Source organism: Athene noctua, chromosome 25, assembly GCF_965140245.1.
Source record: "Athene noctua chromosome 25, bAthNoc1.hap1.1, whole genome shotgun sequence".
NCBI lineage: Eukaryota > Metazoa > Chordata > Aves > Strigiformes > Strigidae > Athene > Athene noctua.
In genome coordinates, this window is record NC_134061.1 from 5,294,631 (window position 1) to 5,308,081 (window position 13,451).

The 13,451-nt window shown below is 47.7% G+C and overlaps 1 protein-coding gene across 8 annotated transcripts in view; it reads right to left on the reverse strand.

Moving 5' to 3' along the window:
* Window positions 1-1,978: 1,978 nt before the first annotated feature.
* GPATCH8 (G-patch domain containing 8) overlaps window positions 1,979-13,451 on the reverse strand; it is a 58,148-nt gene continuing 46,675 nt past the window's right edge. For 7 of the 8 annotated variants that reach the window (XM_074927130.1, XM_074927132.1, XM_074927137.1 and 4 more), the window contains 3 exons: window positions 10,177-10,226; window positions 8,610-8,740; window positions 1,979-8,212 (listed from right to left, as the gene is read on the reverse strand). In XM_074927130.1, coding sequence (XP_074783231.1) covers window positions 4,369-8,212; window positions 8,610-8,740; window positions 10,177-10,226 — 4,025 coding nt within the window. In that variant the 3' untranslated portion in view covers window positions 1,979-4,368. The remainder of the gene's footprint in view (window positions 8,213-8,609; window positions 8,741-10,176; window positions 10,227-13,451) is intronic. The other variant, XM_074927131.1, reaches the window with a different exon arrangement.

Sequence of the window (13,451 nt, forward strand, 5' to 3'; positions counted from 1 at the left end):
GGGAGCTGCTCGGCCAAGCCCACGTGTCCCCCCTCGGCTTACCACACTTGTGGAGTTAATTAAAACACGCTCAATTTAGGCCACTCAAGCTGCTGGGGACTCCTCTTGCCCATGTGAAGCTGGTGGCAGGGAGCGGCAGCAGAGCATCTCGGTGTGAGCCAGTCTCCATGCGGAAATGGGGTTTTCACCCTTTTAATCTACTCTGAAGCTGTGGGTGGGAAGCAAGACAGGGATGATGGGGGGTCGTGGGGTCCTGGGCCCCCTAGGGGGGCACAGGGTGGTCCCTGCAGGGCCCCAGCAGCGCCTTGGCCCCGTGCCGGGTCTGCACCCACCCCTGGGAGCAGCTAGATGGTGGCTCCAGGGTCTCAGCTGCCGTCAGCTGCAATCAGAAACGTGGGATTTGCCCGAAGCTGAGGCTGAGCCCTGCCTGTCGGGCTCTGCAGACTGGGAAGGGTTTAGCTGAGCCCGGCTCAGCTCCATGCCCCTGGGAGAGGCACATGCTGAGCACAGGGGTCTGCACGACGCACCAGCTGCTCCTCTTTGGGAGTTCTCTTCCCAGGCTGGCGGCAGTGAGCACCCAAACCCAGCTGAAACCCACACCAGAATTGCTTTAAGGCAACTCTAATTCTTTCCCCCATCAAACGATTTAACTCCACAGTTCTTGCAATGCTTCCACACCGTCATTCAGCCAGCCAGCAGGTCCCAGGGCCACGCGAAAGAGGCCGGCCCAGGCAAAGGCAGGTTACACCCCCTACCCCAGCCCTGGCAATTTTCAGGACTTTTTTTTTTTTCCTTTAACCAAATCAGGACCTTTAGCTAAGAAAGGAGACGTTGGTGCTGCCCACCCCAAGCACTCGCCTCCTCTGACACACATTCAGGCTTGTGAAGGCGGGGGGACCCCCAAAGCAGGGGTAATCCCCAGGTTAGAGGGACACTGCGGTGCCACCACCCTGCTGCAGCAAGGGCAGAGACAAGGCTGCAGCTCAGCTCAGGAGCTGCTGGAGAGAAAAATGGGAAAAAAAGCCCCAAACAACCAAGATGGAAGGAGGGCTGGAAGAACCCAGAGCAGAAACTTCGCTGCTGGCAGGGTGGAGAGAGGTGGCATCATCCCCCTACGCTCTGACCTGGGGGTACATGGACCTTTGGTTGAGCCACTACAGCCCAGAGCGGCTCCAGCACCGCTGCCCCGAGCACAGCAGGGACAAGGGGTGCAGCACCCCAACACCCAACTGCTGCGCTGGCTGCAGGACCAGCACAAGGGAGCGTGCAGAGTGGAAGGATGAGGTGGGCGAGACAGAATCCCCGAATCATTCAGGTTGGAAAAGCCCTTGCAGCTCCTCCAGCCCAACCATGACCCTCCCCCTGACCCTTCCCAACTCCCCCAGATCCCTCAGCGCTGGCTCAGCCCGACTCTTCAACCCCCCCAGGGATCCCGGGGACTCCCCCCTGCCCTGGGCAGCCCATTCCAACGCCCAACAGCCCCTTCTGCACAGAAATCCTTCCTCAGAGCCAGCCTGACCCTGCCCTGGGCAGCTTGAGGCCATTCCCTCGGGGCCTGGTGCTGGGGCCTTGGCTCCAGAGACTCATCCCCCCTCTCTGCCCCCTCCTGGCAGGGAGTTGCAGAGGGCCAGGAGGTCTCCCCTCAGCCTCCTCTTCTCCAGACTGAACCCCCCCAGTTCCCCCAGCCGCTCCCCAGCAGACCTGTGCTCCAGACCCTGCCCCAGCTCCGTTGCCAGGAGAGAACCTGCAGAACTCACCTGATGCGTTGTGGGCTCCTACCCAAAATAATGTCCTTTAAAAAAAAAAAAATTAAGAGTAGATTTTCTCTGTATCCAGCTCAACATCTTCTGAGCAAAGTACTGCAACAAAAAGCACTTTTACTCTAACCAAGCATCTGATACTGTTATTTTAGGAAAAAGTCCTGGGCTACAACACAATCAGATGCAGCAGCTTCAAGTCATCTCATGCAAACCACACATTTTTTCCACAAATCATTGGTTTATTAGAAAGGTTTTTTTCCCCTCATTTTACAGCATATATATATATTTATATATATATCTTATGTGACAAAGTTAAATACAGTCTGTTTATGCTTGTTAAGTAATGATAGGTTAATTATTTTTAGCACTATTCTGGAAGTCAAAAAAACCCCTGACTGCAGTGTGAAGGGTGCCAGAAGACGCATATTGAATCTAGAAGCTAATGAAGCTCAGCATTGAGACATTAATACTGTATTCTGTTAATTATTTACAGAGAAATTGAGTCCCTTTTTTTGAACGTTGTGTTTCAGTCCAACCTGCTCAAACGCAAAGTTTCTTGTTTAAAGAGTGAGGAAGCTCAAGGTTTCGATCCTTCGATCTCTCCCCTCCAGGTCTCAGTGCTGCACATGGGCAGAGGATGGGGCAGCAGCGTGTGCTCCGCATCCCCTCGCTGCCTGCTCCTGCCTGCTTTGCCTGCCTGCTCTGAAATCAGGTCCTAACAAAGCACCGTGGGGTGCCCCCAAACCACTCTAACACGAGGAGGGCCTGAGCCTGAAATACCGGGTCAGTGGGGACAGCAGCAGCTCGTCCTGGCACGCTGGGAAGAGCTCGTGGGGGAGAAGGCTCCCACGGTTAGTGTTATCTGCCGCCAGCGGACGATGCTGCAAGAGCAGAGAAATCCCTTCTGGGACACCAGGGCCTCAAGGATGGGTCCCAAACCACCTCTCCCTGCGTGTACAGTGGCTGAAGGCTCCTCCTTCACTGGAAGACTGTACTGAACTGCACAGCCGGGCTGGCACCCGCAAGTCACCGCTTCAAACCCAGGGGAAAAAAAGAAAATTAAAAAAAAGAATAAAAGGGGGGGGTATTTTATACTCTGGGAGACAACCCAAATTCCTGACACTCCTGAGACTGCCTCCAGTGTCGATTCCTATAAGCAGCTGCGGGGCAAGGACAGGGAGGGCGCAGCATGCCCCGTGCGATGCCCTTCATTAGCTGTTAGAGTCGCCGGTCTCGTCCACGCACCTCACCTAGTCCAAGTCTCACTTTATTTTTTTTTTTCTTTTCTTCTGCAAAATGCTAAATGAAGATTTTTTTTTTTTACATTTTATAGTACATAAAAACTTCAAAAATACATGAGCTTGATAAAATATACATGCTTAGTCATTTTGCATCTAGCTGAAACTATAAAGTTGAACCTTTACAAGTGTCTTATTTCACCTACAGCAAACATATTTACACAAAAGCCACCAGAACAAGTACCACTAAAAGAACTGGCTGTAAAAAATATTATTGCGGTATACTACAAATGTAACCTTTTTATATGAGCTACAAAAAGCAGCATCTTTGTTTACAGAGTTCAGTGCAATTCTTTACATTAAAAAAAAAAAAACAACCTATAAATTAATAAGGAAACCATCAGTATTACAGAGGAAAGAATACATTTTACATACCCCGGGCGCTCTCCCCAGTCCTCTGTATTGCTTCAATTCCTAAAGGGATTTTTCTTCTCTCTCTCATCCAAGTGCCTCTTTCCCAACACCACAAAAGATGGAAGTCAGAGTGATATTCCCCCCTCCCGCCCTTCTCAGGAGAAGGGTGGTCAAAGCCCAGATTGAAATCACCAACCTCTCCCCCCGTCCAGGCCATCCGGAAAGCTCCGAGGCGCAGTCCTCACGCAGGAGAATGCTAATGAAGGATGGAGAAGGGTCAGAGCTCTGGGCACGCACGCAGCTCCTCGCTTCAGCTTTGAAATAAGATCTTACTTCCACCTTTGCTGCTCACATCAAGAAAAAACAACCCTAAGTATGCAGCGACAGGGTGCCAAGAAATCTCCTGTGATGCTTGAAAACTGGTACTGGCCCAGCCAAACCCCGAGTGGCACTGCCCTTCATCGGCCTCCTCGCCAGGATCCACAGCTGTCAGTTACTGAATGTTTTATCACTGATTACAAGCTGGATTCAATCATGCTGACTATTTTAATTAGATGACCTCATTAAAAGGATTTTTAAAGACCTACTAGCGTGTATGAAATCTTGTTTATCATATACAAGGCGGCAGAAGGAAGATGACCAAGCGTAAGAATCCAGGGAAAAAAAGCCTTTCCAAGTGTCTCGCTGGTCTACACGTGAAATGATTCTTGTAGGAGAGAGTGCTGCGACGTGCACGGAGGTGTTGGGGACGCGAGACAGTCCCTGGTAGCAGATATACACAACGCTCATGAACTGACCCACCGCCTGCTGCTACCCAGCCCTCGAGCCTTTGGCTTCTTTGGCTGCTAAAGAGTGAAAGGAAATTCTCAGGGCCTCACCTGCCAGCTGGATCAACTTCAACCCCTTCCCAAAATGCAAAATATTCTCCTTCCTCCCAGGTTACTTCATTTTGTCCTTCATGTGCCATGACTGGGTGGGTGCTGCAAGTCCTGTCCTGAGAAAATAGGGTGCAGCAAAGGGTGAAGATGTAACGCTGTGGCAGCTGCAGCAGCAGCGGGTCTCGGGGCAAGAAGGGTTGGGTAAAGAGCGTGAGGAACCGGATGAAAAGTGAAGGGGCCTGGATGGATAGCTGACGCCGGAATGATGTGGATGGGGTGGCTGGCTAGAAACGTAGCGGGGTGCCCTGGAATAATCGAGTGGGTCAAGTGGGATAATGAAATAGGCGTCAAGTGGGGCTGGGGTATATGATGAACCTGAGCGAGAGGCTGGGGGTGGGGGTGAGGGTGGATGCCGATGGCGGCAGCGGCGGCGGCAGCGTGGTGCTGCAGGATGGCGTGCTGCACCGTGGTGATGGACGTGGCCGAGGCTGCCGCCGGCTGCTGAATGTGGATGGGCTGCAGGGCAGGCGCTGCCGGCGCCAGGGCCGCCGAGGCAGGGAAGGCCTTGACCTGCTTTGCCAGAAGTTGCTGCTGAATGTGCTGCTGAGCAGCTTGCTGCAGCTTGCTGTATTTCTCCATTTCTTCAGGTGTAAAAGTGATCGGCTGGCTCTCGAGCGGTGCCAGAGAGGAATCTTCGCCTCCTTCCCGATCCCCTTCGATGCTCGGCTCCCCACTCTGAGGCACGTAGCCAGGAAAGTGTTCAACATCTGGAACCAAGGGCATCATACTGGTTTCCACTGGGACCGGCTGGTTGCCCCCGTCGATAGGTTCTAGCCCATCGCCATCGCTCGGATCTGAGAGGAAGTTGTGCGGCATGACCAGATCCCCAGAGCCAAAGCACTCGGGGAGCGCTGGCGCTTCGAGGGGAATGGACGGCATTTCCACGGCAGGTTCATCACGTTTCTGCTCATCCAGAGGTTTGTCCTGAATTACCATCACCACCTCCTCCAGGAGGGACTGGCCGCCCAACTGAGCCTCCTCAATGCCTTGGGAAACATCCTCAGAATCCGACAGCTCTTGATCCTCACCCCTCTCCAAGCCAGACTCTTCGTATCTTTTGGCGTTTGGTTTTCGAACGGTTGGCAGTTTCCCAATTAAGGGGAGAACCGGTTTGTTGCCTAAGGAAGGAGGAAGTTTTGGGCCAAAGTAGCCCTGGGGAGGATCTTTGAGTTTTATGCCCACCTTGTTTGCCCCTGCCAGCATCTCTTCAGGAACGCAGGGCTTCTTCTCAACCTTCCTGGATTGAATCTTTTCCAAGAGAAGTTTTGCAGTGACGGAGTTTCTCTCCTCTGGACTGCAGTCACCTTCTGAGACCCTCCCTGTGCCAGAGCTGCTGCTGTTTTGGGAGAGCGAGCCAGATCCTTTCAGATCCTCTCCTCTGCCATCCTCTTTCTTCAGCAATGATCCTTCACTTCGGCCTGTGCGGAAATAGTGAGGAGATTGTGAGCGATAGATTTTGGACCTGATAAAGTCTCTTCTCCCAGATCTCCTCTCTTCAGGGCTCTCGTGGCCTCGAGAGCCCTTTCGTGAGAGAGATCTCTGGGAGTGGCTCCTCGTGCTGCGGCTGCGGTCCCTGCTGTAGCTGCGGCTCCGCTTCCAGCTGCGCCCCGTCACGCTTCGGCTTCTCCTCTTGCTTCGACTGCGGCTGCAGCTGCTGCTGCGTGTTCTGCCCCGGCTCCTTGATCGTGACCTGCCTCGAGGGTGAGTTCGGCTCCTGCTTCGACTCCTTGACCTGCTCCTGCTCGAGCTGTAGTCATCTTCAGAAGACGAGTACTTGTGCCGCTTCGATCTGTGGTTGGAGCTGTTGTAGTCGGAGTCATCCTCCGAGTCGTGGGACCGCTTTGAATGGCACCTTGAGCGGTCACTGTAATCGCTGTAGCTGTCGTCCGAGTAACTTCTGCGGCGGCTGTACCGGCTGTGGTCCGAGGAGGCATCGGAGCTGCTGGAATAGGAGCGGGGAGAGGAGTGTCTGCGCCCCGACCTGGAGCGGCTCCTGGAGTGGTCGCTGCCAGAGTCGTAGTCGTCGCTGTACTGCGAGGGGGATTTCTGCCGGCAGTGCTTCCTGTGAGAGCCCTCGTCGCTGTCGTAGTCCCCGCTGCTCTGCCGGCTCCTGCGGCTGATCCTGCCCAGGGAAGGGGCCGAACACCGTCTCCTCAGAGCAGGCAACTGCTGCAGGTCAGCCTTGTGTTTTTTGCTGCCATGCTCTTGGCAGAGGATACCACCATCCTCTTTTTTACCGCTACTTCCCTCTTCAGCAGACAGAGACTTCCTCTGGGACTCCTGAGAGCACCGCTTTTTCTTCTGGAAATGGCTACAATCTTCAGACAATTCAGTTTTTAGTGCTCGTTCCGATTCAGTAGAAAGACAGGATTTGCCCTTTTTGTGTCTGTGTCTTTTCCGTTTCTTGGGTTTCTCTTCCCCCAGGTCAGTTTTTCGGCCCTTCTCATCAGCTTCCTCCTTGTGTTTACGTTTGTGTTTGCTGGACTTTTTGTGCTTCTTTTTCTTTTTGTGTTTGTGAGACCTTTTACTCTTACCAGTTATGCATTTACTACTGTCCTCTCCCTCTCCCTTACCAAGGCTCACCAAACTGGACTCCTGCTTGTTCTGGGAGCCACAGGTGGACAGAGATTTGTTTTCCATTTTTAGAGCAGAACTGTTAGCTGCACTTTCTGCCTCCTTGGGTTTGTTTATCTCACCAGATTCTGTGCTCTGAACGTTTTCTTTACAAAGACCCCCTGGATCCTTAGATTTCTCTGCCCCTTTACCTTTAGCATCTTTGTTACGAGAAAGCTTGAAATCAAAATAGAGGGGGTTACAGCTGTATGAAACCGATGGTTCTGCTTTGGTAAATATGAGAAGTTCTGAAGGCCACTGGAGAGTCGTGCTCTCATCTTTACTCAGAACGGGAAAAAAGGGTCCGGTTGGATGCTTTGGTCCTTCAGAGGCATCTTTACAGCCCGGGACAGGCTGAGCGACTTCTTTAGTAGTGTCTGGCTCGGGGAGATTGCTCTCTGCAAGATGCTTGCTCTCCTGCATACTTGCATTTTCTAGGCCTTCTTTTAGCTCTGTTTTGCTCTGCTGAGCTGCAGTTTCAGTAGTACTCTGCTCCTTCTGCTGCCCCGTGCTCTCAGCAGCCTTCTCTGTGTGCTTTCCCGGTTTGGGTTTTGGAGAATTACCCTTTTTAGTTTCATGCGTGGTTTTTTTGTTCACATTTTCAGCTTCCATTTGTTCGGTAGACTTCATGAAAAGCAGGAATTGAAAATTAGGCTTTACTTTACAGTGGGCTGGGGGAATATAGTGGTAGTATTCTGGTTCAACTGCCATTGGTCCATCTTCTCGTCTCATCTTTTTTAGTTTAGATAACGTAGTGGCTAGAGATCCACTATCTTTGTCATGTTGGTCATCTTCCTCTGCCTTGCCATCAGAATTATTTGTGCTTTCGCCCTCACCAGATTTCAGCAGATTCCCTGCATCTGATGACCCTCTCTCATCAGCTTTTGCTCCATCTGCAGAACTTGATTCTTCCACGTGGTCCTTGAAAACAGAAGCTATGGTCTCAAGCTTTACTGGGGTCTTCTTTGCAAATGAAAATGACACACCTATCTTCTGCAGTGGAGTTCCCAAAGCGTTCTTAATGCCAAAGCTGATGGCCTGCGCCGTCTGTGTGGGCATCTGGCTTGGCATAACAGTGCCACCGACCTGTCCAGTGTTTAGGAAACCTCTGTCCATAGTCATCTCTGTAGCCTGACCAGAAGCCGTCTGGATGAAAGAGCTGCTGTTGGCTGCAGAATCGTCATCATCTCCACCCTCCTCATCCACAGCCACCGTGGTGGTTCTGAACATGGGTCCACTTCCAGGAGCACTGTATGAACAAGTTAAAATAGAGAAAACAGTTGACTGACATTTGTATACCTCTGCAGTTGAATTCACACCTCATCTAAATCAGTCTTTTATACATTTCAAGTCCCCTTGTGTCCAGAAATATGCATTAAAACAGCATTATACAGCCATTTGCATTTTTAAATAGTATTAAATTACTGAAGAAAACGTATTGCTGGATAAAGCAATTTGGGGATGCTCTGGACTACTGGTTTAGTGAATTCACTCCTACCAAAAACACAGCATGAGGCCAAGCTTAGTCATGAAGCTTTGCCCTCAAAACTTGCACAGGATTACAGGAGCAAGAGCGCCAGTGCCATGCAGTCCCAAGCAGGACTCCCACACACCTCCAGGGGTGCTCAGGGATCACCCCCACTCACCATTCAGGCTGCCTCCTCTGCTCAGCCAGTTCGTGCAGACGCCGGAGGGCTTTCTCCTGCTTCCTTTCATCTTTACGTGATCTTGAAGAGACATTGCGAGCAAACTCCCTTTGCTTGAGATCTTTCAACCTCTGAGGCAAAAGAAAGCAGGAACGGATTAGATAAAAGCAGTGTTTGGTGATATGTCCAAAAGCTCTTTGCTGTAGCGCTGGAAAGTACACTGTGAAGCCCCTTCCCAGTAACATTTATTGAGCTAGGATGGAGCAACAGCATCTTAGCTCAATAAACCAAATAGAGCACGTTGCCATCCTCCCAGTAGCTAAATGAAAAGACAACTGTTGATCACTTTTGGCTATGACATCAAGTCTGTATATATGCATTTCCAATCAACATTACTGGTTTTCTTTAGCATGTACAATAAAGCTGATTTCAAAGCAACAAGCAAATTCTGGAAGGAAAAGGGGGGGAAAAAAAAAAAAGACGACTGTTTGCTGCTCTTGCAGGGTGCAAATATACTTGACAAACAGTGCATGACAGAATTCTTAATAGCATGGGCCAAAAAACAGAAAGGGATTAGCTGGTGCAAGAGTTACCCAGGTATTGTATCTTACAAAAGCAATGTACAAATTACATTGGAAAAGTGCCAAAAATCCCATGCAAATGATTCCAGTAAGCAAATAAATAATACAACATACACCACAAACAGTTACTTGCTTTCCTGACAGTAGTTCTGAGACAGTCTCTCAAGAAACAAAATGCTCTAAAATGCAGTGGAGTCTTTTGGGGCTGAACACTGTAGAGGGCAGAAACACTAAGCTCCCCAGAAATCTGATCGTATGAGGAAGTAAACCCAAAGCCAAGGAATTTCAAACACCAGACATCACTGAGGAAATCTAGATGTCCAATTCTAATAGAAATTGAACATCCAAGACTTCAGAAAATTTTTGAAAGTCCTTGTCTCAAAGAACTAGGAAGAGGCTGCTGTTCTTCCTTTGAATACATGTGAAACATCACAAGACTTTTTTTTGTTTGTTTAAGAGTGCTATACAGAAGTTTAAGTAACAGAAAGCAGCAAAGGAAAACCTCTACCATCCTAAGGGATTAACTTTTCTTTCTTTGGTGCACAATTTGAAACCCTTTCAAAATGCCCAATTCCAGAAAGCATCGTGTACCCAACTTTTGAAAAAGTTTATTGTTTTTCAGGCATTTTGTGAAGGGTCTGCAAGACTAATGGTACTCAAAGCAGTAGTCACTTTAGAAAAATTCTCGTACAAAATGTACAATCATTGGTGAATTCTAAATATACCTTTCAGCTGGCTGACTCTGTCTCTTCAGTGGAGCAGAGTCAGACCGGTACACACAGAAACCAACCCAAAGTTCAAATTAGAGGAATTAAGTTGGCCCAATGTAAAGAGAACATTGCTTTGTGAAAAAGGGGAAGATTTGACAAGACAGAGGATTCTCTTACCTAATTGTATTTACTAAATGTGGTTGAGCATTACCAAAGTCAAAGGGGAGAACACACAAAAAAAAAAAAATACAGCTATAGACACTAGTAGAAACTCACTCTTGTGATCTGGACTCCAAAATTAGAAGGGTTTGCTTTCAATACATCAGCTGAAAACGTCACATCACAAAGAAAAAAAACAGAAAGTAAAAATAAAACAAGAGTGGAAGAGAAAAAAAAATAAATAAAAAGCAAGCATTACTACACATGCTCTTGGTGTGTCTGTGAGCTATTCTACGGAGAAGGAGCTGAGCCAGCAAAGCTACAGGACTGGGCTTAGGGAGTCTGGAGCACAAGTGGGGAACACACATACACATACAGACACAGCAATGATCCCACCTGGAACAACAGAGCTACTTTCACCAGGACAAGTAAAGGGCTCAAGGGTTTTGTGGTGTATGTTAAATGTTGAATAGTAAATTTTTTTCCAAGAGGGAGGGGGGGAAAAAAAAAAAATGGACTAAGCAATGCTATCAGCTTTTTCATGCTGATTTAAAAAGCGTATCTAAAATGCTCCAGGAAGTGAAAGTCACCAACAGCTGACAAAACTATTTAACTGGGGTTTGATGCCAAGTCTCTAGATCACTCATCCATTTGGAAAAAAATATGACCCAGCTATTTACAACAGAAATGAACTGTGACCTTTTATTTTAAAGAGGAAGGTGCAATGATGCACTCAGAAACCCACCTCCACCCCCAGACGCGGCCTTAAACATCTCCCTGTGAAATAAAACGGGCTCAAAGTCAGTTGATAATGATTCTGTTGCCCACAATGCAATCCTGTCCTGGTTACAACAGACAATTTTAATGAAAACAGAGTTAAGTGCCCATCCTTACATGATGACCTTTGCATATCTCTGCTCCCCAAACCTCCCGTTCTCAACACTTAGAAATTGGAAGTGATGAAGCAAATGAACTACCCTGATGCAGTGCAGCTCCAGAACAGGCAATACAGGCCAACACCTAGCTACGCTGCTATCTGTGCCTTTTAAGATGATAAACCACTAGCTATGGTTTCAGGACTGCTGAGAATTTATTACTCCCCAAAGTGGGGAAAAATTGGTCTGATTTTACAAAGCTGACTTTACAAAGGACTAAGTGATCTCAAGGCTGAGTTTCTTTTTGTCACACGGGGGCCAGATAAAAGGGTCTTGCTGGTAAGTATAGCACAGAAAAGCTCCACAACTGCACCATGTCACCTCCTTAGAAATGTAAAATATGGAACATAACATAGCTCAACATCTTTGACTGACCTAAAATGATGCACCTCTCATCAGAAATGATTTCTCAAGTTTGCAAAAGAGCCAAGTTCCAAGAAACCTGACCGGACCACGTTACCTTACATAAACTCAACCTGGGATAGGGGAAGGAGGGACAAGACCAGACAGCTCATCTGTAAAAACAAATCACCACCAGAATAGATGCAGAACGCTTATGTTCACAGGCAGCTGATTAGCACTGAACTAAAATAGCCAGAACTTTTCAAAATATCCTGTCAGAGTAACTGTTACCCCGCTCATTGTTTCAAGTTCGTAATTGAATCCAGTCATTTATCCACGCAAAGAACAGTGGATAACCAGTTAACTACAGCTATGCCTACCCGCCTCCCCCAAACCTAACTGGAGTTAAGCAATTAAAAGCCTGAAGAGGACTTTCACAGTAGTGAAAAGACAATATCAAAGTAACAAAATGCTTTTCAGCACACTCCAGGTCTCAGCCTTCCCGGAAAGCTATTTGAACTCAATCGATATTAAAGCTAGGCTTACACTCAAGAAATTTCCATCTAATCCTTAGGCAAGCGTTCATTATTCTAATCCTCCAAAATCTCTAACTTACTTTTTGGACCACACCATATGTGTGGGTGTTCACAGAGGCTGGACAGTCGCGGGAGAACAGTTGCAGAGCTGCCCCCCAACACAGCAAAAGAAATTTAAATAAGAATGTAACATAGTCACTCAATCATCCTCAGGAAGCTTCTCCCCACCAACTATGGAAAAGAAGCCCTGGGAACCCATCTTCTTGGGGTGAAACCAGCCTTTTAGTCTTCCCATAGTGCTCAGCAAAACTACAATTTCAATAGGATCAGAGCCACCAACCTCTATTAAATCAAACATATAGCTTCATGCTACTGTAGGACTGAAAAATTAGGAAGCATTTTTTCTGAGGAAAAGCAGTGTGTTTTCTAAGGAAGTAGAAGGTTTATCTAAGCAGCAACACATTTACAAATTGTAGGTTGACAGTGACCATGAAGCCAAGAAATATTATTCTGCTGGTTTATTCCTTCAGCTGTAAGAAGGGCCACATCAGTAAGCTCAGTGACCAGCAAATAAGGACACAGATCACTAGCTCTTAAAGTTTGCCTGCATTTCTGTATACTAGAAGCAGTACTTCAAGCCTCAAGCAGTACTTCACTAAATCAAGCCTTCCTTCAGCTTTGTATTGTGTTTTATTAATAGCTGCCACCCACCTCAGCTTTGTAACAAAGAATAGTATTCTAAGTTTTCAGCCTTGTTTCTAACAAAATTACTAAGTAGTCTCCAGATTTCAATGGGAGTGCAAATCAAGCTCTTAAAAAAAAGGTTTTCTATAAAATCTCTGGCTACCTCAGTACTCCAGCAAAAGAGGCTACAGTAATGGATTATCTCCCAATCACTGCATAGCTCAGAAGAGGCCAAATTGACATACAATGCCATTACCTTCCAATTCTCTTCAAATCGGCTTAAATAAGCTGCACTCCAGAATCATTTAAAAGCTCTAGAGATAGCCCATCACAGACACATGAAAGTGGTTAAATAAAAGAGGGGTAATCAGGATTCAGAAACCGACATAACAGGAAAAAACTCAGCGCAGCTGTGGCAATTGTACATGAGATTTTGCTGGTGAGATGGCATCAAGATAAGACCTCCCCCAGTACCAAACTGGAGTGCAATGCTTTTCAGGTTCACGACCAGCTGTAAATGGGTTTTCTCAGTTTAAGCTGACAAAGCCATGCAATTTTGCTGAACTGAGGCCCATTCAAGAGGCATTCTTTGCTTAAAATTGAAGAGCAGAAAGAGATCATTTCATTCTCAGAATAAAAAAGCACTCCACTACGCTGCTTTACTAGACCTGAAGATCTGAGACTTTCATGACAAACCTTATGTTCAGGAGAGAGGGACAGACTGAATCCACGTACAGTGAAGATTTCTGCATTGGCTTGAGACAGGAGGCAGCTCATGTGACAGCACAATGGCATTAGAGCCTACTCCTCCCTTGTTATTGTTCTCAAGTCTCTCTGCCAATCCCTATTAAATAAAATAATAATGTACTTTTCATTACACGCCAGCAGATTTCTG